The 26,027-nt window shown below is 39.0% G+C and overlaps 1 protein-coding gene across 1 annotated transcript in view; it reads left to right on the forward strand.

The window, feature by feature from the left end:
- The window catches only part of nwd2 (NACHT and WD repeat domain containing 2), a 93,082-nt gene extending 72,186 nt beyond the window's left edge, over positions 1 to 20,896 (forward strand). The window contains exons 5-8 of the mRNA XM_031895361.1: positions 3,677 to 3,880; positions 6,257 to 6,401; positions 14,050 to 14,639; positions 16,034 to 20,896. Coding sequence (XP_031751221.1) covers positions 3,677 to 3,880; positions 6,257 to 6,401; positions 14,050 to 14,639; positions 16,034 to 19,969 — 4,875 coding nt within the window. The 3' untranslated portion in view covers positions 19,970 to 20,896. The remainder of the gene's footprint in view (positions 1 to 3,676; positions 3,881 to 6,256; positions 6,402 to 14,049; positions 14,640 to 16,033) is intronic.
- The last annotated feature ends 5,131 nt before the right edge of the window (positions 20,897 to 26,027 follow it).

Here is a 26,027-nt window from a genome sequence, read left to right on the forward strand (position 1 = left end):
AAATATGGGTTTTATAATTGCAGTTATTTTGCCTTTCCCACAGTTTATAACTAGTGGGTAGACTATAACCCAGCAATTATACCTAATTGTTTATCAATGGGAGGCCTACACACTGCACCTAAGGAACTTTGTGCAACACTGCCGGCGGCGGTACAACATGGCAGTCTCTAGTAATTGGCTACAAGCCGAAGAGGGAGCCAATTGCTGGCTCTGTGATGTCACTGAAATACCATTCTGTGGTTAATTAGTTCTTCTATTTGTTTTTTCTCAGTCTTCTAATGAAAGCAAAGGAGCCAGTGTGTGAGATGTTTATATATATATATATATATATATACCGGCTGAACAGGTTCTCATGCTACCTTGTTATTCAAATATATATATATATATATAGTTATTGTTCTCTAAACAGATGAATGGCATTTCCATCCAACAACAAGATGATTTTTCCTCAACACAAGCCAGTATGAAACTATATCCATGAATATGTCTCCCCCTTGTAAAAACATGAGTGCAATGAATAGTGCTTGTGCTGAACATAGTTTTCGTCTATTGTTTTAATCACAAAAATATTTCTGTAAACACAGCAAATGGGGAACTTGATAATTGGATAACCAGGGCTCCGAGGTTCCTCTGCAATGAAGTTCTGCTAATAAAACAGTCATAACAAAGAGTGCAGGTGGGAAGTTGTATGCTGGGAATCTAATTAGGTGCCTCGCACGGACCAAATTTGGTGTATCTTCAGTTTCCATGTTTAGCTCAAGAAGTAACAGAAAACATAGTTTTTCATGAATAAACAAAGGGCAAAGCGTGTATTGAGCACAACCCCTATTTATTGAAGCAGTATATTGCTAATTAAAACAAAAATTTGAGCTAGGGGTCCATATTCTAGTGCCAATATAGGGTCTTTCCTATACAGAGTGGAGTCCAAACAGGGGAGACTATGGCAGCAGCTGTAAGTAGATGGTGAAACAGCAGGAATATTAGGGTTATATGTATAACATAACATCCTATATTATTGTTTAAATTAGGTACAGTTCTGTAACAGCAGATGGGGCAAATGTATCAAAATGTGAGTTTAGAGCTTAATACATAAAAACTGCTTTATTCATACAGACTTGTTACATGAGCAGGAAATGTAGTTGACACAATAAGAGAGGATGGTATAGGCCTGACTTACAAGCTACAGTAAGCTAGGCTTAACCCCTATTAGATTTATCCCAGATTGCCAGGAGTAACTCACTGAGTTAATTTAAACAAAATGAAGCACGACTAGAAGAGTACCTCAGGGATCTATTGCTAGTCTACTGCTCATTAATATTTTGGCAACATTTCATATTTACTGGGGAACTCTGCAGGAAGTTTAATGTAAAATCTGCAAACCATTTGGCAATTAAAGGCAGTTAAAGCTTAAAATAAATGAAATAGAAAATAGCAGAGAAAAGGTGAGCGCTACAGACAAGCATGAAGAGCTTCTTATATCCATGCATAAATGTCAGTGTAATCCAAAGATATTGGGAATCTGCAGGGCTTCAGAGCTTGGAGAAGCAGCAGGCTATACAGGGGCAATGTCTGTAGGAGGGTATGCTGCCGGAATCACTCTCTAACTCCAGTTGTTCTCATCTTAAATCTTTAGATGGTGGTGAACCCCATTAAGAAATTCCAGGTGTGTGTGCGCATTGGTGTGCATATTGTGTACAATGATAACTAAATAGAGGGCAGCAGAAATATGCCTTACAGTGGGCCAGATTCAATTCAGTGACAAAAAGTTATCTCGGTTTAAAAAAAAAACTTTTTTCCTAATTTAATTCCAGTTTTTCCCATAGACCAATTTCAGGTTCAGAGTTTTCATGAGATAAACAGTGAGATAAGTTTTTCTGAAGTGAATTGAATCTTTTCCATGAGTTTTCACATGATAAACCCTTTTCTCACTAAATTGAATTCTGCCCAATATGTCTTTTGGGGGAATCTGTTTAAATCGGTTTTGGTTTTCTCAGTTAGTAACCAGACAAGAAATGAAAACAGTACAGGTATAGGACCCATTACCTGGAAATTCATTATCCAGAAAGCTCAGAATTATGGGAAGGCCATTTCCTGTAGACTTCATTTTAATCAAATAATTCAAAATAAATAATAATTCTAAATAAATAAATAAAAAAAATTATTTTCTTTTTCTCTATAATAATAAAACAGTAACTTGTACTTGATTCCAACTAAGATATAATGAATCCTTATTGGAGGCAAAACTCCTATTGGGGTTCCCCTTTAAAGTTTAAATGATTTTATAGTAGACTTAAGGTATGTAGATCCAAATTACAGAAAGATCCCTTATCCAGAAAACCTTAGGTCCTGATAAAAGGAAAAAAGATGCAAGCTCAATATAGAAATTAATAGAGACTTTATCTCTACTGACTCTGTTTCTTTGCTTGACCCCAACTCCCTGCCACTCCTTGATAACCTTGCATGACACTATTGTGTCTCTCATTATAAGTATTCCCACTAATAAGAGTATTTTTGGTGTGTCATGTGACATTATCATCAGTACTCAGCCAACCACCGGGCCAGGCTGGCAGTGGAACCATAAATCATGTAATGTAATTGAAAGCACAATGAAGTTCTTGTCCCTGGAGCTAGAGCAGCACAATGTATTAGATTATGGGCAGTTTACCCTAGGATTACCCTGTTTGCTTTATATGAGAATTTAGTTAGCAATGCTATAGGAAGTAAAGAATAAATACCTGAACTGTAGACTGGAACAATAAAAACACTGGATCACCATGTTTGCACAAACTTAGAACAGTAAGTGACTTTGATCCACATCCTGAGCCATTTCTCTATACAATGAAAATAAGAGCTAAATTCCTCAAAGGTAGCTCAGTGAGAAGGTAACGCTCAGAGAACTTTGCAGGTTTTCCTGGAATATACAGTATTTACACATACTCAACAGGATATACTTCATGATTAGCATTAGCCAGAGTCTGGGAAACTCACACAAAAGGAAGTGTAAAGCTGGCCATACATGCAGCGATATCCGTACTGTATTCAGACCGTGTGTGGGTAACCGATAATATCTGTACATACAATGAACAACAAATTAACAGTGAAACATGCAAACATTTAATGGTTCTAATTATTTACAAAAATTCAAAAAACAAACCATGCTATACCAAATGACATACAGGTGCACCTGGTATAGTATGGTTTGTTTTTTGAATTTTTGTAAATAATTAGAACCATTGGCACAAGGAATAAACTGTAGTGCAGCAGTTCAATGTTTTTTGTCATTAACATTTTGATGAAAATGGATAAATACACTGGATTATTGATTCAGAACATTAATTGGTAGCGCATGGCTAGTGTTGGATTCTGTATGATGTTCCACTGGGAAATCAATAAACACATCACTGGGCGATGGTTTTCTTGTCCCAAGGGTAGAGCATAAAATTCATCTGATATTTGCATAAACCACAAGTCAATTATGTTTTCCATCAGCTTCTTCACGGTTTGAGGGGTGGGGGTCCCCTATAAAGATTTTTCTGTGGAACCCAGTTAGTTCCACCACCAGCACCAATGACAGAGAGTATCACCCTTATCATTGAACTGGGTCTACTGATAAACCTATAGGGGGTGACCCCACAGAAAACTTCTGTAGAGTAACTGTACTATTGCTCATTCCCAGGGTTTGCTTGGAGAGAAATATGGAACCATCCGCATCCCTGGGGAGGTTGAATCCTCGGAATTTGAAATGATTCTGGATGCGGCAATCGAAGCCAAGCTGGAGACAAGGACCTTAGAGGAATGGTACTGCAGGGATGAAAATGCAGTGCCCCCCGCTTATTACCTCAGGCCAAAATCAGAAATGCTGAAGAACCACCACAATCCTGTAAGTTTCAAGTGTTTGTCAGCTTATAAGGGGCTGGGAATGGGGCAAGGTGCAAAGTTTTGCTCTATAAATAGTAATAAACAGTGCAAAGTCTGTTGTACCCATTATCTATCCTGTTTTTTATGAAGACATCCTTTTTAAAATGGCACAGGGTTATTTGAGTATAGATGTGTGGGGTGGAGTAGCAGTAGCGATTACACCTCTGGCCCTGGCAATAATTGGACAAGGGGCCGGCAGATGACATCATGTGTGGCAGCCACCACAACTGCAACCGAGGCATCAAAATGAATGCCATTGTACATGCGCTTGATTGGTTAGAATGGTGGTCCAAAGTTGCCCAGTGTTAGCGTCAACGCTTGCACATTATTTAGGAGAAGAAGCAGTAAGCCTGAGAGACAGTGCTCCTCTGAGCACTTTTGCAGCGGCAAAAGAGCGTTAATTGCAGGGCTGATAGCCCAGGAATAATTTCCTATGCAGATGGGCTCTCCAATGAGAAGACTGCCACGTAATGAGCCCTCTTTCCCAGTGTGAGCAGTGTCATCAAGTGCAGAATTTTATCAGCTTCTGCTGATTTCTGATGTCTGTACCATGTTCCTGTGAGATCACTGAGGGGTACTTTTAAAACCTATTTTTTTATCAAAAGCTGCACGTGTACAAAATGAAAATGAACTGAAAAAGTGCTTAAGGGAGCAGTTTGTGCATATTGACTTTAATCTTTAGTTCCCCTTTAAGCATTTCTGCATTTAAGCATACTGCCGTATGATACTTTCCTTGATCAAATCCATGCCGCAGAGCTTGCCTGCTACAAACAGATATCTTACAAGATAATGAGCTCCCAAGAGACATATTTGTTATTGATATTCTTATGTGAGCACTTACGGGGGTGATTGATGCCAAGGCACTGATGCACAACTGCCCCCATTTAGAGACAGATACCCTGCAAACTACCATGTTGGGGCATGTGAGGATGTTTCGGTCTGATGATTGTGTTCCATAAAACGCCAATTCCGAGAGTGAGGGTCAAGTCCACTCAACCTGGTTCGTTTTACTCTACATGCTGCCGCATAGTCCCTTTGTGTGTTTTTCTAGAAGTCTTACAGTTAGTGCGCTTAGATGACCTCTGTGTTGATGGAAATGGTAATGAAACACCCAAAGGGTGTAGGGATGGGGATCACTTCACAATAAAAAAAATATATTTATATTTATTTAAAAATAACGAAGTGGCCAATATCTCATTTATCAAATTGACTAATTTTTATTTTTAAATCAAATTGTATTCTCTGATCCCTAAGCCATCATCCCTGATTTATTTCACATAGGAGTGACATCGGTGTCTCGCTGAGCCAATGTATGGGACACTATGGGCCAGATTTACTAATCCACGAACGGTCCGAAGGCGTCCGAATGCGGTTTTTCATAATGATCGGTATTTTTGCAACTTTTTCGTCACCGTTGCGACTTTTTCATATGTTCCGTGACTTTTTCGTCGCCGTTGCGACTTTTTCGTATACTTTCCGTGACTTTTTCGTCGCGGAAAAATCGGATTGGTTTTTCCGCTGTTTACAATCACTCAATACGAAAAAATTGCGACGGCGACGAAACAGTCGCGCAAAATACAATAAAGTCGCAACGGCAATGAAAAAGTCGCAACAAATACGAAAATTCGCGATGGCGACGAAAAAAATCGCAAAAATTTCATTTCCAATACGATTTTTTCCCTTTTGGGATTCGGATTCGTGGATTAGTAAATCTGCCCCTATGTCATGCCCTAAGGCAGAAACCATGCACACAGAACTACACAGATAACACAAATTTAAGGGAAAATATAAACTACCTTCAGTTAAATGACATCAATTTTTTCCTTTAAAATTCTCATTAAAATGATAACAACCTTGAGAAAAGCATAGAATTTGACAGCAGAAATTATCCAATTGGTTCCTCTTGTATGCCCATAAGGGCGCTGGCACACAAGGCAATTGAGAACTGTTTAGAACATGCAGTTTAAGTGCTTAAATCTTGTTTTGATGCAATTCATTACAACTATAATATTATGCAACAAAGCCTAGCAGTGTTCATTCAGCTGATCCTAGCAGCTACTAATCTCTCTGTTCAATGAACACTACCTCAAGCATTCTTATCAGCCACTTTAAAGAAGCAATGGCAATTCATGGGAATAAAAACATTATTTGCACAGTCTCCTCTCTCGTTCCTGTGGCCAATATGGGGGCGCAGAGAAGCTATGGTATTTTGGGGAGAATGATACTCTTCGAACCTTTTCATGGAATGGGCTAAAAATACCTTTCCCTTACTTAGTGATATCACCAAAACTATATGTCAGTGAATGCATTTTTTTCTTCCTGATGTTTCTGGTTCTAGGGGGACTCTACTACTGGTTCTGCAAACGAGAAGACATGGCGCACCGTAGCGGAAGAGATAAAGCATATATTCAGTACTTCTGTTAAACTGCTTCAAGAGAAAGGAAAACTGAAAAACAACCAAGTAAAGAGATATTTATCTTCTGGTAACCACTCTTTGTTATTTATATATTTCTCTAACTAGGAATTAAGCACTGCAGGAGGGAACTGGGGCAAAACCGTCACATTTAGCTTCAGAAAATGGCAAACAGAGGGTATCTGTAGGTCACTTTGTCTAGAAGTAAAAATGTCACTGATATTCAGATCATGCCTTATGTATATAGTGACTTTGTAATGAAGTCCCTTGCTGCACACTGGCACGTGATGGTTCTACATGCCATGGCTTCCTTTTCATTGGAATTTCAAGTGAACTCTCAAAGTAAAATGAAGCTGCATCTGTAAGATAGAACAGAAATCAAGAGTCTAGTCAAGTGATGCAGGAACAGCTGATTCTGCTAATAGTTTCCTGAATGTAGAGATGTGAGAGCAGAATGGAAGATAACTTGGAGCTGAGCATAGGCAATGCATAGGTAAATCATCCTGGCATGGAGTCATTGTGGGCTATTTTTTTGCCCTGTAGGAATAGGGGCATAGGGCTGGTAAAAAAGGGTAGTCTAAATGCTGTGAACACAATGGTCAACACAAAGGACAATTTAATAAATGTATTAAATTCAACAATTTGGTTCAATTAGAAATGTTTTTTTAAACAGCTTAGCAGAGGCCCATCTCAGAAAGAGAAACAACATAAGTGCATCAGGGCTGACCAACAGTCAGTCACATTGTAGAGCTTTCCTCAAAATGAAAGCAAAACATCATATTAAAGTGAATATCGGCTTTTACATGAATCACACATGAGTTGCAGTCAGTATTTGCACAGTGGTGATGATGTCCGTTCTGGTGCCCAGACCCAACCCATACCTAATGCACCATGCTCTCTTCACTATTATACCTGCTTCCAACCTGCCCATCACTGGCAGCAATTGAGGAACAGGGGCAGACATGAGTATATAAGCGTGTGTTGGATTATGTACAGTTTGGTTGGGCTTGGGCAGGGTTGGACTAGTCTGTTGCAGCTACTGAAGCAACCTATCAGGGTAATCCTGAAATTAACAACTCATTCAGTGTTACGGTAATTCCAGGGTTCCCTTGCATCCTGCAAGTAACTGGCACTGTGAGGAGCATGTTTGGGCACAACTAACATGTAAATGGTGTCAATGACCCTTGAGGTTGCATTATTATATGAGCCTGCTAATATTAACATTTTGGCAATAAATCTCAAGATTACAGATTGTTTAGAGGGCAAATAACATAGTGCAGGTAAGAGAGCTAGAGGAGTTTCTCATGTCAGGCAGGTTGTACCAGGGGTGTAGCCAAAGAAAGAGGACTGAGCAGCATTCTTCAGGTTGTTTAGAATTGCACTGACATTTGCATGAAAAAGAACAAAAAGTTATATTGTAGCATATAACAGATGCAGTCACATGGGTTAGTGTCTGCTGAGCCACTGACTACATGGCACTGGGGGATACTGCTGACTGGATTCCATGTACCATGCATGTTCCTCTTAGAGGGTACGCTGAGGAGCTGATTAGATATGAATTGAATTACTATAATAATATACTATATTGCTGTATCACAGTGAGTGGGGTTTCACCCTAATGCAGCTGCTGAATGCAGTCCTGATACTGCTATATGAACCTATAGTAACTCCTTACCAAAGATATCAGATAGAGTACCCTGGTTGGCTTATTTACTTATATGCCTCTGGCTCATTCACTTACCCTAAGCAAATTTGCACAAGTACGATAACAGCTCACCAGTAAATGCTACCTGACATATACATATTTAGAAAATTGGCTTTTAGGAGAATGATATGACAGTTTCTCCAGGCAACAATAATAATTGCCATTACTGTATTAGAACAGCCAAATATAATACATAATGCAATATTTGCTGGGCTGTACCCCAACCTGCTAGCACTTTATACACAGAATCAAACAAAAGTGTACACAAAGAAAATGTTTGTGCATATATCCTGAATATACAGGATAATAAACAATGGCATCCCCTTTGGACACTATTTATGTTAGTTTTCAGTAAAACACATTGCATTTCATATTCTGCCCAGGGACCCTTATTTATATGCAATTCCTATTCAATAAGCAGGAGCTAACTTATACCATAGGTTGGTTCAGCTACGAATCATGGTAGGATCACAGTGGCATACCCTTACGATTTTCCTTGCTGCTATGCCATCTTGATTTAAAGCTAATTTGATTTTAACATTTGTATGGGAATGACACATTCTAATATAAAATTGAATTGTCCAGTCTGACCTAATGCACTGTGATCAGATATGTATATATATATCAGTTTTGCACAGAATGTGTTAATGTGCTTAATATATTGATATGGGCAAGTACATAGGATCTTTTATCTGTTAAGTTACACTTACACTGTTCCAATCATTGAAAGATTGTAACAAAAGGTAAGTGATAGATTTGCACTTAGTACCTTGCACGTCTATAATGACTGAAAGACAATGGACCTCTAATAAATTCAGTGAGGTTCAGAGTTTGGTTTACAGTACGGTTGAGCAGTAGGTTAGGAGCAAATACTTGTTCTACAGGAAAGAGATGGCCCTCTTATGAATTTAATGAGGCTCAGAGTTGGACAAAACTGGTCTACGTTGAGGCAGAGGAGTCAGTATGGAGCACATACCTATTCTACAGGAAACAATAAGCTTCTAATAATTTCAGGGGCTCAGGGGGGACATACTTGTTCTACAGGAGAGAGCTTGACCTCTAATGAATTCAGTGAAACTCAGAGTTGGACAAACTGGTCTATATAAGGAACAGCAGTAGGTAAGGAGCACATACCTGTTCTACGGAAAAGCAGTTGGGCTTATAATAGTGTTGTTGAGGCTGAGAGTTGGACAAAAGGGATCTACAGTAAGGCATAGCAGAAGGTGAGAACATAGTTACATAGTTAAACTGGGTTGAAAAAGACCATCAAGTTCAACCCCTCCAAGTGAACCCAGTGCACATATATAAACTTATACCGACTTATCTATACACTTAAATATATAAACTATATATACTAATATCTATACTAATTGTAGATTTTAGTATCACAGAAGCCTTGGAAATCATCCAAGCCCCTGTTAAAGGCATTAACAGAATCTGCCATCACTCGGAAGGGCATTCCCCAACCTCACTGCCCTCACAATGAAAAACCACCTACGCTGCTTCAAATGCTTCCATTCCTCTAATCTGAAGGGGGGGCCTCTAGCCTTACCAGAGGCCTATAGTTAATAGTCAGTGTCCTTTTTTATACAAGACAGTACTTATTTGCTTTAGTAACCACAGAATAACCCTGCCCGAAATAAGACAACTTGTTATCTACAAAAATGGCCAGATCCTTCACAATTAAGGATACCCCCAACACACTACCACATATTTGTTCTACAGTAAGGATTACATACCTGTTCTACAGAAAAGCACTGCAATAGGCAAGGAGAACATATCCATACACAGTCCAACCTTGTGTGGTATCCAATTGAACAAAGAATGGACAGATACCATACAGGGGGTCATAGGCGGCATGCCTGTCTTTATAGTGTTTATCCTCTCTTCATTTCTTTATTTGCTGATGTACTATACACAGGCAAATAAAGTACACAGGCAGATTGCATTTTAAAACCTGCCCAATTAATCAACCACCAATATCTAGTACATGCATAACAGTCAGGATTGTTGGGCCAGCATGTATGTACTAAATATTTTATAATTATAAATGTCTTTAATTGGTACATGTATTGCCAGATTAAGGCACGACAGGAGGTGCGGAGCAGATACCTAAGCTATAGTAAGGCACAGCACTAGGTAAGGACCACATACCTACTGTATTCTACACTAAGGCACAGCAGGAAAGGAGCACATGCCTAAGCTACAGTAAGGCACAACAATAGCTAAGCAACACACATCCATTTATAGCAGTACTGTAGGTAAGGAGCACATAACTGTTCTTCAGGAAAGCAAAGCAGTAGGTAGGTCACTGGAACACCACCTTTAGTGACAAATAGTCACAAATGGCACAGTACTTTACCTGAACTTAAATAGCATTCACCAGCACTGAGCATTCAGTTTTATAACAGACACAGAAAAGTTTATTGAGGCAGACGTATTTTTCATACCATGAAGGCTTCCCTGAGTTGTTTGTCTTTTTTCTGGATGCAGAAATGCAGAATATTTGTCACAATTTATAGCAGGTTTATTGGTACTTTACATTCTTTACATTTCTCTGGAATAAATTGCTGTTTATTAGCAGCGCAAAAGGTATAATTAAATGGAAACCAATGTAAGGCATTTAAAAAATGCTAAATGTATTTCAGTAGCACCAGCCAGAGTAATTCTAACCAAAAATGCATAGTGCTTTCTTGCTGCAAACCCTGCTAACGCTCATTAATATAATAGTACAATTATATATTTGATGGTGATTCTATTGATCTTTAGAGGGCTCATCAAATTGTAAATAGTACATTTTGTTTATATGGCTTTTGCTGCCATGTTGAAGCAGGTGAGAATGAAGGGAACTGTTCTGCTGGTGCTTACTATTTACAAACTTTAGTGTCCTTCTGCATTGCTTGCATTAACCCTTATGTACCAGCCTGTTATACACTACTTGTGACTGGGCTTCCAAAGCAATCAAAGTGCTGCAATGATGTTTTAGCGAAAAACTGGACTCCGGGATTTAAGAGTTTAAATGTCCAGCCTTTGTTCAGACCCTGCTTAGCTTATTAGAATGTTATAGATATAGGAAAACTTTGTTTTATGGGTCATTCAGCCATAATTTCAATATTTAATACAAGTTTTCACTCTAATTTCCTTTCAAGCTTGTCTTTTAAATGTATGTAGGACAGCAAGTAGGAATTCTGTGCCAAATCTCACCCTAACTGGCCATCAGGATGAGACCCCTACGCTGCTGCTCCAAGCTCTCTCCAGGGAGGGGTAGGCAAACGGTTTGGAAATCACTGTTCTAAGGGGTTAGCTGGCATTAGTGTTTAGACTCCAGTTCTATAATACTGTCTCAGAACACATCACATTTATAAAAGCATTTCAATTTGATTGATACTTGGTGACTCCACTACTATAAATCTCCAGCCATGTGCAACTATTAAATACAACTACTAAGAACTTAACTCATAAAATGTAACTGCTTATTTTAGGAAGGTTATGCACCCAGCATCCAGCATACATGAACGTTTAATCCTATGCTTTGGCCTAGCATGACCCCACCTCCCTCTTCACACCCCCCCCCCCCCTTTATTTCTTGTGTTATGTTTAAAATGTGAAGTTGAAAAGTTATATAATGCAAAAAGTGTATTGGACTCTACAGGCTGGACTGGGGTGGTAAAGTAAAGTGCGGCCCTGTGCCAGTATAAGTTTCACTGGTTCTTACACATTGGTCCTTTGGGGCAGTTCATGTACATTTTATAGAATCATATATATGTGTGAAACAATTCATAAAGTGGGCAAGAGATTTGAAGACAGAAACCCTTAGTTGGAATAAGACCCTTAGGAAGACAAAGGGGCTGATTTACTAACCCACGAATCCGACCCGAATTGGAAAAGTTCCGACTTGAAAACGAACATTTTGCGACTTTTTCGTATGTTTTGCGATTTTTTCGGATTCTTTACGAATTTTTCGTTACCAATACAATTTTTGCGTAAAAACACGAGTTTTTCGTATCCATTACGAAAGTTGCGTAAAAAGTTGCGCATTTTTCGTAGCGTTAAAACTTACGTGAAAAGTTGCGCATTTTTCGTAGCGTTAAAACTTAACGCTATGAAAAATGCGCAACTTTTCGCGTAAGTTTTAACGCTACGAAAAATGCGCAACTTTTTACGCAACTTTCGTAATGGATACGAAAAACTCGCGTTTTTACGCAAAAATCGTATTGGTAACGAAAAAATCGTAAAGAATCCGAAAAAATCGCAAAACATACTCCATTCGACCCGTTCGTGGGTAAGTAAATCAGCCCCAAAGAGGTGATCAGTGACATATTGTAGGTAATATTTGGTCACTCTTGGACCAATGGCACAGTGTTCCACTGTGTCATTTAATGTGGGTACTACAATTTTTTTTTGCCATATGGGGTATATGAGTAAGTACACCTGGCAACACTCTACTTTCAATGCCTGGTCCAACGCAGGAGTAACTTACAGGGTACCCTTGCGCCTTACAGTGCTACAGTGGGATACAAGGCAGGATACATGCACAACTTTGCATGTGCTTTGTGTTTGCAGTTAGTAAATTGGGCCAGTGAGGTGCAATGGTAAGTGTTCCCTCATTATATTGGAAAAGAGCACTTAGCATTTTAAGTATGTATCTTTAGGTCAGGGTACAGATGTAGGCAGAGTGATCCCAATAGATCTCTCAGGCCATCCTACAGATATGTCTGCAGTCATATACTTAGCTACATTCCTAGGTGCAGCACAGGTATGAGTGACATTGCACAAAGTGGTTGGACAGCAGTGGCTATAGCTGGTTAAATATCTGTGTAGATACAACTGTAAATGTTTACTCCCTTATAAAGGAGCAGCTGAAACTTTTAGAAGAAGTTTGAAGTTCCATGCACTATTATACTGTATACTATGAGGCTGTGTATTACTACTCTGATGGTGATGGCTTAGGATTCCTACTGCAGAACTGACACATGATTATGTAGTGGAAGCATGGCATGTGATTGCTAACGCTTGATTATATGGATGAGCACCAATCTGGTGATTGGCAACATTCATAATCAGCATCAAGGCAATTTCCTGTAAGCACTTTGTTTTCTGTTTAACATATGGCTTGGCCCGTGCTCACTGGCAGGGATAAAACAAAAATCCCTAGAAAACAGTTTAGTGTGTGCCTCTCTGTTATCTGAATGGACATTCCCTCAAGCAAATGGGCTCATATAAATCACCCAAGCATAGGGATGTCAGGCCCACGGCCCTGCAGCTGTTAGGGATTACTCTACATCTGATAATAGCTGGCTATGTGGGTGGCTTACCTGCTGCAAATCTCATTTGTAAAACAGGAGAATCAAAAAAGGAGCAAGCAGGGCACCAGGCCAAGTAGTATTGCCTTCGGCATCAGTACTCCCTGCCCAGCTCTGCTCGCAGGCTTATGACCCTCAAACTTTCTTTCTGACACCTCTAGAAAAAGCAAATTCTGTATTTAAATTCGCCATTCAGGGCAAGCACAAGTATTTCTTTCTAAACAAAATTTAAAAAGAACATAAGAATTAACTATACGTTAGCGGAGTACAAGGTACTCTTTTATTTTACAGAGAAAAAGGAAATAATGTTAAAAAATTTAAATTATTTCATTAATATGAACTCTATGGGAGATGGCCTTGCTGTAATTTGGAGCTTTCTGGATAATGGGTTCCCATACCTGTATAGTTAAGCCTTATTGAAGGCAAAACTATCCTACTGGGTGTATGTAATGGTTAAATTATATTTAATGGTTACTTTTTTTTTATTAGACTAAGTAGGTAAAGAGATCAAAATTACATAAAGACCCCTTATCTGAAAAACCCCAAGTCCTGAGCATTCTGGATAACAGGTCCCTTACCTGTACATACTGTGTGAGTAGCTAAAACAGTAAATCCAGTAATTATTATATAACCATCATTATATTTAAGACTCATTATATATGGATTGTGTCACTTTCTTAGATTCCCGACATTTTGTGTTTGTTTTTTAGCTTTGGAGGATGAGTTTGACTTTGCTCTGGGGAAACAAACGGCAGCATTCCTAAAGAAGTGCGTCTGCTACATTCGGAAAATCTCCAACATCGAGCGGCACGTCAAGATTCCAGAGATGGCAAGGTACACCGATGTCATCAAAGTGGAAAATAAGTACATCCGAGACCCAGAAGCTCTGGAGAAGTTAGCAAAGCTCAGGGATGAATTCATTCCAACAATCGTTGCCTCTTCTAACTTGCGCGTCTATACGTCTGTGACACATTGTGACATGAAGTTGGGATATTCCCAGGAGGTGGAAAATCACTATGTTGATGGACTCGGGAAGCAGTTTTACGAAGACATGATCGATATCATTCAGGCTACAGTTCAGCAGAATTTTGAAACTGAGACTGATCCACTTTATGATGAGATCTTGCAGCACTTATCTCTATGTAAAACATACGCATCCTTTTATGAGTACAGATGTGAAGCTCTAAACTTAGTGAATAAATACCTGCGACCTTGCAGATCAGGACACATTTACCCTCTGATTATTTATGGAGGTCCATGCACTGGAAAAACCCTTTTACTAGCAGAAGTAGCAAAAAAGGTAATTTATGTTGTGTTTTTGCCTCATATCAGGAGAGGTAGCCTATACATTAGGGGTTTATATGGGAGATCCCAATACTGCTAGTGCATGTGGTGAGAGAAAGCATTTATTCCTGAACAGTACACGGCTGCTTGCAATACATTCAATAAGACATCATTCTAGGAAAGGCATTTTTCCTACATTCACATAAATTCAATCTACACAATGGGGAATTTTTCAAAGATCAAAGATCTGGGAAAAAAAGCCTTTCCCATAGACTTGCATGGTGATAAATTTCCCCAACAAAATGAAATTTACAACTGTTCACAGAGAAATTGCAAATTTTTGGCCCAGAGTATAAAAGCAGTAGAATACATTCTGGAAAAATAGAAACAATGGTAGAAATGAGCCAGATTGTTCAAATATTTTCGATTCTAGAGAAAAGTAATGAAAACCTATATTTTAAATAAAAAATAACATCTAAAATAAATATATAATAAATATATACTGGGAAAAAGAGTTCAAACGTTGCTGAGTCTGCCCTATTATGGTAAAGTATTGAAGCACCTTTGCTGTTGGGTGCAGATTACTTATGTACAGCACCACCAAAACTGGCGAGGGCATAATTTAACCAGGTGCATACAGCAAATCAGAAAGTTTATACAAAAACGAAGAAAGAGCAGTCCCTGAATGACAGACCATTCTCGGTCACCCTGTTACATACAATTAAGAAGGACCTAACAATTCCTACTGTACCTTGATAGCGGTGCTTAAATGAGTCCCACAGCAGTGGAGTCATCCCTACAGTGATGTTCAGATGTGAAGTTTCCTTCAGTTCTAGTTACCAATAGTGACCAGTAAATGCTGCCTTCATATTGGTTGGTTTGGGTTATTTTTATGTTACCCTCAGAAATTCTTGTGCTGCCCTAACGTTATTCAGTAGGTCAAGCTTGCCTTACATGCTCTTTAGCTGCATTGTGAGTTTAGGAACTGGGATTCTGTAATGAGATGAGTCAGTTAGACATGATGATGTGAGAATGATATGAATTTATATGGATCTTTTCAACCTATGAGTACACATATACTAGCCATTCTACCAGTGGAAAAACCCCTTCTAACTGCCACCTGCCTTTCAGAATCACAGTCTCTGCAGCTATATAGATAATAGAATCCTGCAAAGCACAGGTAGATTGTTAATAGTTTTAACATTTAATGAAACTTAAATCTGCCTAAGCCTTATACGATACAACAAAGTCCACCTGGATGTGTTGGGCTGGAGAGTGATGTCAAATGAATGCTACTAGCTAACTTAGCATATTAAATGTTCAATAATTCACAGTTTATATTGTTTTATTAAGCCAAGCTGATTGCTAAGAAAATATACTGTTTGAACACACTATATTTCTGTATTACAGGCCTGTTCATGGCTTCAGGAAGAAATGGGACCAGATTCAGATCCTGTAGTCATTGTAAGATTTTTAGGGTCAACCGACATGAGTTCTGCATTAAACTGTCTGCTGCAAAGCATATGTGAACAACTGGCAGTGAATTACCGATGTTTACTACAGAGTCGTCCAAAGAAGATTCTGAACCTCCATGAGCTCTTTCTGAATTTGTTAAATGAGTCTTCATTTCACAGACCCCTCGTCATCATATTAGATGGTGTGGAACAGCTTTCAGACAGCGACGATGCAAGGAAACTTTGGTGGCTGCCAGTTCATCTCCCCCGCACAGTTCGCATCATCATATCAACACTGCCAAACAAACATGGAATCCTCCAAAAATTACGGTGCCTTATACACAATGAGGATAGTTACATTGAACTCATCCCTAGGGACAAAAAAATGTGCAGCCAAATACTCAAGCATCAGCTACTCAGAGTCAAACGAAAAGTAACATCAGGGCAACAAATTTATGTCAATGAAGCCTTTTCAAAGTGTACTCTGCCAATGTTTGTAAATCTAACATTTAGAGAAGTCAGGAACTGGAGATCTCATAAAGATGTTGATGGTTCAACTCTTTGTGTTACTGTCCATAGGAACATAGAGCAGCTATTCTGGTCTCTTGAAAACAAATGTGGACCAAGGTTTGTTTCAAGGGCTCTTGGCTACATTACAATGGCAACAACAGGGCTTAGTGAGGTAGAATTAGAGGACATCTTAGCACTTGATAACACTGTAATGAGTGAAGTATTGTCTAACATGAAACCATATATTCCATTAAGAATACCATATATAATGATTGCCCAACTAAAGGAAGACCTTACTGGATATCTTGTAGAGAGACAGGTCAGAAATGTTACCCTTTTGGTTTGGGCAAATAGACACCTGCAACTTGTTGCTCAGAAGTTCTATCTACAGAATGCTGATGATTTACAAGAGATGCACAGCAACATGGCAGAATATTTTTTGGGTGTTTGGGCAGGTGGCATAAAGAAACCTTTTTACAATGAGCCTCAATATTTTGAAAACTGCATTCGCAAAGAAACTAGAAGCATTTTAGATGAGAACAAGCATTACAATGAACAAACTTCGTTTGATAGGCAACCACCAGAGCAACCTTGGGCATTCCAGTGCAACCCCTTAGAGCCTGATATTTTTTTTGTCAACCATAGAAAAATGACAGAATTGTTGCATCACCTGACAAGAAGTGGAATGATGGAGGAGCTGATGACTGGTATTACTATGAACTTTAGTTGGCTTTACACAATGATCAAAATAGGTCAGTTTGAAAGGGCTCTAAGCGATATTGCAGTAGCTTATAACTACTCGCAACAAAAAGAACTGAAGTTTCTTGCAAGCACCCTTCAAAGCATAAAACATAAAATATTAAAAAATCCAGGGTCACTTTCTGCTGAATTGCAACAAATCCTTCTGCCAGTTGTAAGTTCCTTGCCTAAGTTTCGCAACCTTCTCGTACAATGTGACAAAGACGGCCCTAAATACTGTTCTATTGTGCCCCTACATTCTTCCATGGATGTAACATACAGCCCAGAAAGAATTTCCTTGTCCACTAGTTCATTGCATGTCATGGAGATTCTTCCAACCTATAGCCCAAGTATAATTATTACTGCACTTGAAAATGGTTCTATTAGCACGTGGGATGTGGAATCGAGGCAGCTTCTCAGACAAATCACAACAACCCAGTTTGTAATTATAGGTATGAAACTTACAGCAGATGAAAAATATCTTGTTGTATCTACAACCAACAACACCCTATTAATCTATGACAACCTAAATTCATGCCTTTTGGCCGAAGTAGAAATTAAAGGTTCAAAGCACAGTGGGCTTAGCGGAGGATCCAGTGTTATCCATGGCTTTACATTGTCAAACACACATGCTCTTGGTTGGCTGGAATCAAGCAAAAATGTCAATGTCATTGATTTGCTTTATGGGTGGCCTCTGTATAACTTCCACTGCTGGTATGAAGTCACTTGTATACAGTGTTCTTCTGATGGAATATATGCCTTTTGTGGGCAGTACCTCAATACTACTACTATTTTTCATTTAGGAACTGGAGAAAAGCTATGTACAGTAACATCCGAGTTTTCTGGTGGTTTTGTGAAATCTATCCTTGTTCTTGAAACAAGTCAAGAAATGGTTATGATTGACAATGAAGGTAGCCTTTCTGTTTGGAGCACTGAGGACATAACAAATCCCCAACTAACTGAAGAGTTTGATTGTACAAAAGAGGACAGTGAAGTGGTCAGCATTGAGCTTTCTGAAGACCAAAGTGCAATCCTTATCTGCAAAGCATCAAGCATTGAACTTCTTGACACACGTATGTGGAAGGTCTCCGAGAAGTTTCGGGCTAAGCATAATGAACGATTCATATCAGCTGTGCTCTCCAAAAATTGCGACTGTATAATTGCTTCCATGGAAAATACCTCATCTGTTTTTGTTTGGCGTAGAGACACCGGTCAGTGTATGGCGAGTTTACAAGAAATCTCAGGAAACATAGTAAAATTAGTGAAATCGAGCCATCATAACTTACTTCTGTCACTGACTGTCAGTGGTGTTCTTTCCATTTGGGATATTGATATTTTAACAGCGATGTCTAATATTGACAAAACCGGAAGAGCCGTTCACAAGGTTATATTGTCAAACCGAGGAGACTATATATACTCACTGGATGGATCGGAATCCGTACAGAAGTGGAATTTTAACACTGGTTTTATTGAGTCCTCCTTTAAGCATGAAAGTATTGTTGAAAATTGTGTGCTTACAACGACAGGCGACCTAATGGTCACATCAGACGAAAAATGTGGCCAGTATGTATGGCACACTGGCACAGGAGAAAATCTCTTCCGAATCTGTGGGCAAAGAATATCCCAGCTACTGATTACCCATAATGACCAGTTTATAGTCTCTCTCTGTGAACAAAATGCATCCAGGGTGTGGAGGTTAGCAACAGGACATAAAGTTTGTAATATCCTAGCTGCCTTAAAGAATGCACTTATAACAACTGCAAATACATTTTTGGTTGGCATGACCCAGAACAAACTCTTAGCTGTAAGTTTATGGACAGGAAGCATAACAAAAAAATTCTGTTGTGATGATGGAGCAACAATTGTGAGTTTTAGATTAATCCCCGATTGTCCAGATTTTGTTGTTTTTCTTACATCTGCTGAAGCTGTGAATATCTGGAGCCTTGCAGAAGAAGCGATTTGTCGGAGAGTTCAGCTTCCATGTAATTTTCTGAAACATCTTGAAGATTTTGATATTTCCCCAAATGGAAAGCTAGGCATCATCACGCACGGTGATGAGAAATTTAATGTCCTGGATTTGCACAGTGGCAAACTTCGGATTGTTCATGCATCAGGGGTGATATGGAAGCAGAGCTTGTCCTGCGATGGACGCTACCTTGTCTACATTGGATTCCGCGGTGAAGATGATGAGGATAATTCTGTCTCCAGCTTAATAGTGATGAGGCTTGCAGATGGGAAAAATATTGGTGCTTGTTCATTATATAAAACTCCAACCTTTTTGGCTTTATCACAGAGGCACCTCAACATTATTGTTGGATTTGATGATGGGAGCCTGGGCACTTACACGGTTGTGGACCGTGTTGATGCCACGTTGAAAATCAAAATCGCCACTTCAAACAGCAGGCAAATCTTCAACAACAAGACGCATATATACAGACCTAAGTGCAATAACTATACTTTTAAAATCACACCTGACTGCCTATGGAGAGAATCTACTGAAGTGTTTGCCAGAGATAGTCCAATCACAGTTTCTGACTCTGGAGAAGGGACAGATACAACTCCAACCAAAAAACATAACTTTTGTTATGAGAAAATGTGTGCTGCCATTGACTGTAGAGGACAGAGCTTTGCTGCTAACAACTGATAACACATTGGAGTGCTAATTATGAAAGAATGTTTACATATCATTGAGCTGTAAGTAGATAAGGCTTCTGTTGGGTTGGACTCGGTTGAATTTTAATATCTCTGGAAACATTAGTAACAGTGTTTTTAATAATAGGCAAAAGATTAAGATCTTGGTCCAAGAATTAAACAGGGGGGGTATGGGTAACACAATGAGCAATATTTTGGTAGTCATGCCAAGCTGAACATTTCTAAGAAATGTCTACTTAGCAGTAACAGGACTATATGTGTGACTGTATGATACCTTATCTGTGTATGGTCTCAGTAGTCTCCAGCATAATACACAAACTACTAATACTGCGTGCACTGTACCAAAATCTATTCCAGTCCATCTCCTTTTTCCTCGGGTTATTCTTTCATGCAATTTGATATTTGCAAATTCCAAGTGTAGCTTTCCAACTGTTGTACATGTATACCTCCCAGCACTGTCTGCCATTCACATCTTGTTGGCTTGGAAAAAAAAAATGTTGGGTGTAGTTGTCCAGTAATTTCTGGACTGCTACAGGCTGCTTGTTTCTACTAAAAGCAACTGTCTAGCTAATATACATAGGAAAATGTAGCTTGTATCTCTCAACATATGGTAAACAACAAGTCTCTTAAGAGCTATGACACACTTAGGGGCTAATTCATCAATGATAAAATTCGATTTTTTACCACAATTTGCATTTTTTGGCACTAACACTCATGAATTTAAATTATGGTTCCCAAAACTTGAATGTTCGATATTTATAAGCGCAAAAATATTTTGAAAAACTAAAATGTAAAACTTTTGCATCTAAAAGTTTGTAGACCCATTAAAAATCATGATTAAACTGCAAATTTCATGCATTCAAGTTTTTTTTTTTGTTTTTTTAATCAAGCTATTAAGATGCAAATTTTTAAATAAATAAGCAAACATTTGAGTATGGTAAAATTTTACAATAAAAAAACACAAATTCAAATTTTCATAAATAGGCCTACCCCTTAGACCGATTCGGCAGCTAATCGGTCCGTGTATGGGCACTACCGACGGGCCTGCCTGACCAATATCTTGCCTGAAATCGGCCAGATCTCGATCAGGCAGGTTAAAAAATTTAGTCGGATCGGGGACCGCATCGGCTCGTTGATGTGGTCCCCGGACCGACTTTGCCTATACCCGCCGTAATAATTTGAACTTTGGCCCCAGGGCATAGGTGGGGGATATCGGGAGAAGATCCGCTCACTTGGCGACATTGCCAAGCAAGCGGATCTTAAGGTGTATGGGGACCTTTAGAATGACAAAACTTAGGGGCAGATTTATCAAATGTGAGGTTAATACATGAAAACTCACCCAGGTTCTATTCATCCCTATGGGATTTTTATGAGTGTATTTATCAAAGAGTGAAAGTAAGAACTTGCCAATTGGTAACTACACTTCTTGAAATTCCATAGGAATGAATAGAACAAGGGTGAGTTTTAATGTATTAGGCTCTAAACTCGCATTTTGGCAAATCTGTCCTTTTCTTGGTAAAGACAACATGGGTACCATAATGGCTGCTTTTTCCAGGCTCCCCTTACGATCAAGCTCAGACCCCAGCAGAATGAAATAGTAACCACATGTGGTGGGACCTGGCAGAGATTGTTGCGTGTTCTGTAGACAAATTTTTTGCTAAAGAGGAAGTAATCTCACTGAAAAAGGTAAAGTAAAAATGCACTATGGGTTTCCCAGAACAGGTTTAGAATGTACTTGTTTTTTAGCTGTTGGGTTTTTTTGGGAGCGGGGGAGGCTTTCAAATGTATTTCCTTTTACAACTCTTCAGGGCCAGCAGCACAAAACTTAATTTTCTATGCTGGAAGCTACTTCCAAGAAGCCGCCCTATGTAGATTGCTCCCTGGCTAATTCACTAGATTTACCTGGATGTAAAGAGGAGCAGCCCAGTACAAACACAAAAATCCATATAGTGACATATCAAATGATGTTGGAGATGTAATATAGAAGGTACATTAGGAACCAACCAGTGCTTTACCCAGGGTCTCATACTGAGGTCACAACAGCTCAGACTCAATAGACATGACTGGTGGTGATCATAGAAAGCTATGCTGGCCTAGGAGAAACTGCACCTTCCCTTCACAACCATGCATACCAACTAACACAGGGAATACCCTATGCAAACCCTCTGCATTGAAAAGTAAATAAATCTTGTGCTCTTGGCCCTGCAATGAAGCTTCTGTTTCACAAAAATAACTGGAAATAAGTGTGCAATAGAAGACCTATAGGGTGTGTATCCTCTTTAATGCATTGAAGTTGTTGCAAAACACCAGTAGCCTTTCTGCATTTAGCTTAGTGATTTAGTCCATCAGTAACAGAAAGGAGAGCTCAAGTGCATAAGCTGATGTCAATAAAGCTATGGTCACCTTAATTATATGGTGTTACATTGGTTGCACACCTGAAGCAGATTCCATAGCACCTTCTAGTCTAGTAAAGTGGCTAAAATATAGCAACTTGCCCCAGTGCATCAAGACATGCAAGTAACCGAGGGGAAGAAGGATGTAAGCATGATTCTCGTCACTATAATAAAGCATGACATTATTTATTTATGACATATTGCCTCAGCAAATGGGGCAAATCCAGCAGTGAAAAAAACACAACAAAACATTTGTTTCCACCAGCATTAAAATCTGAATCCCAAAAGGTCTTGGTTTTGATTTTGTGCTTGATATGATAAGAATATCAGCCTTGCACTAGCATGATACAACTCTTCCTTTGTATCCATCTGTTGCTAGAACTTACTTGTATTATATGTCTCAAGCAAGGCCCAGAAATATTCTTGTTAAAGGCATGCATTGTTTTGGGGTTGACACCTGCCTTACCATTCCAGTTATTGTCTGTGATGCAGATCATTTGACCAACAGAATACTCTGGGATTAACATAATGCCTGCATATTGTCTGAAACAATTCTATAAAGTACTATTATAAATATAGATATACTGTATATGAAAAGGTTCTACACTATTTTGAATGAATAGTAAATTTCGTACTTCACTTGAACGTTACACTGACCATTCTGCCAAGGGACTGTTCAAAACTTTTTTTTACAACATGTTTGAATATGATGTTACTAAATGTTTATGGCGAGAGAACACCCCAAAAGTCATATAATATTTTGTGAAATGGGGAAAGCTTGAATTAAGGAAAAATTAAGAGAAAATTTATGAAAGGATGAAAACAAAACTAATTACTTCTCCAAAAAGGAATTCTTCAGCTCTCCATTAAACCGGAAGGGTAAGAACAGAGATTACTACTTCAAAGGAGAGGAATTTCCCTGCCCACCACTAACTTATGTAAGATATTTAATGGCATATTTATCAAAGGGTGAACTCTGTTTACTCTTCGATAACTATACCCTCAATAAACCATATAAGTAAATAGAAAGCCAGGATGTTTTCCTTCGTGAAGTCTATTTTCACTCTCTGATACCTATGTCCCAATATGTTTATTATACATCATGTTCTATTTCAGTTTACAGTTTAAAAGCACCTCCTGTTAGCAGGCAGGAGCATCTTTTGTCACTTATGCAGTTTATTAAAGCTTTCTGCTTTCATTTTAACATTTGAATATTTGACATATTCTATTTTCACCCATTCATATTAGTTTTATTTTTATATATATTTTTTTAGCTCTACATTAAAGAGAAGGAAAGGCTAAGGGGCTGATTTACTAAGACACGATTTAGAATCCGAATTGGAAAAATTCCGATTGGAAACGAACATTTTGCGACTTTTTCGTATTTTTGTTGCGATTTTTTTGGCGTCTTTACGATTTTTGCGTAAAAACGCGAGTTTTTCGTCGTCTTTACGATTTTTGCGTAAAAACGCGAGTTTTTCGTAGCCATTACGAAAGTTGCGCAAAGTCGCTATTTTTTCGTAGCGTTAACACTTGCGCGCAAAGTCGCGCCTTTTTCGTAGCGTTAAAACTTAAAAGGCGCGACGTTTCGCGCAAGTTTTAACGCTACGGAAAAATCGCGACTTTGCGCAACTTTCGTAATGGCTACGAAAAACTCGCGTTTTTACGCAAAAATCGTAAAGACGCCGAAAAAAATCGCAAAATTACCGATCATTACGAAAAAAACGCAATCGGACGTATTCGGCCCGTTCGTGGGTTAGTAAATGTGCCCCTAAGTCACTGGGGGGTGCCAAAACGTAAGGGACCCCCCAGTGACTTTAATCGCTTACTTTTTACCCCGGGCTGGTGCCCCTGTGAGAAGAAAACCCCACCAGTCCGGGGTAGCTGCGAGCATCTCCTCTTCCTGCTTCAGTGTTCATGGACTTGCGCATGCGCAGTAGAGTGAAAAGCTGAACTTAAACAAAAAAAGACGCTTTTTCACTCTACTGTGCATGGGCCGGCCCTGGTATTATGTAGACAGATGGAAGAGGAGACACTCGCTCCAGGTACCCTGGGCTGGTGGGGTTTTCTCCTAACATGAGCACCAGCCTGGTGTAAAAAGTAAGCGATTAAACTCACGGGCGGGTGCCTAACATTTGGCACCCCCCAGGGATTTTTACCTTCCCTTCTCCTAAACTGTGACAAAAAGAGCTCACCACCATGTAGGACATTTAGCTGCATGTTTATTAAAGAGTGAACTCTGTTTTCACCCTCTGAAAACTATACATTTAAAGGGAAAGTTACAATTGCGGGGGGGGTGCCAAATATTAGGCATATCACTCTGATTGCAATCACTTACCTGATATCCCTGGGCCGGTGCTCCTGTTAGTAGAAAACTGCAACGGCCAGGGTTCATGCCACCGAGTGATCTTTTGCCTTTACCCCTTTATCGGTAGAATCCTGGGGCTGGTGCTTGTGCAGTTGAGTGGAAAAGCCAACTTTTTGGTTTAAGCTCAGAATTTCACTCTCCTGTGCATGCACAAGTGGCATGAAGGCAGAAGGAAGAGTATCTCCTGGTGGCAGGTATCACGGGCCGGTGCTCGTGTTAGTAGAAAACTGCTCTGGCCCAGGGTACCTAGCGACCAATCAGGTAAGTGATTACAATCAGTGGGGCACCCCCAGTGATTACACCTTTCCTTGTCCTTTAATAAGAGTGATAAGCGAATCTGACCCTAAAAAATTAGCAAAATGGCAAAAATTTGTGAAGTCAATGTTTTTTTTTACCACATGACTATTTTTCTGCAGCCATTGGATTTTATGGGTGTTTTTTCTCAGTGAAACCTATGGACAAATTTCACTCTTCACTATTTAAAAACCCTATACAAGTGAATAAACAGCATGGACTTTTCCCTCTGGTGAACTTTATTTTCATACTTTGATAACCATACCCCAATATGTGAAGGGTGAAAATAGAGCTCACCACTTTACCATGTAGAATATTTAGCAACATGTTTATCAGAGCATGAATTCTGTTTTCACACTTTGAAAACTATACCCTTAAAAATCCAATACAAGTGAATAAAAAGCTTGGGTATTCCCCTCCGATGAAGTTTATTTTCACTCTTCGTTTTACCATATTCGTTTTCACCATTTGAGTCTTCCTGTGAAGCAAGCAGGAGCATCTTTTGGCACTTGAGCATTTCAACTGAAGCTCTCTGCATTAGAGTAGAGGTTTTGAAGTTCCATAACCACCTAAAGGTTGTCTAATAGATTGTTTGTTGGAAGTCAGATCTGTGCTGGACAACCTTTGCCAGTTGAGAATGCCCAGCTACAAATTAAGGTGACAAGTCTGTGTTCTGTGTATAAGCCAAAATAGTCTATATATAACAAGTGACTTGAATAATTTTTTTCCTATCTTGTTTGCATATGGATAGAGGAGAATGAATGTTTTTATGTAAACTTTGTACAATTGGGAACATTTGCCCAAGAAGAGATTTATATTTTCATAATTGTTTAACTTAGTTACTTTTTGTTACCGAGTTAAAACTAATGCAGTCTTCAAACAATATAGTCCTGTGTATGCATTGTTTGTATGAATAAAGCAACCAGCTTATATTGACCACTGCTGTCATCTGACTGTTTACAAAATGAGCATCTTGGCTACGGAATAAAATTGTC

This window comes from Xenopus tropicalis, chromosome 1 (genome assembly GCF_000004195.4).
Source record: "Xenopus tropicalis strain Nigerian chromosome 1, UCB_Xtro_10.0, whole genome shotgun sequence".
NCBI lineage: Eukaryota > Metazoa > Chordata > Amphibia > Anura > Pipidae > Xenopus > Xenopus tropicalis.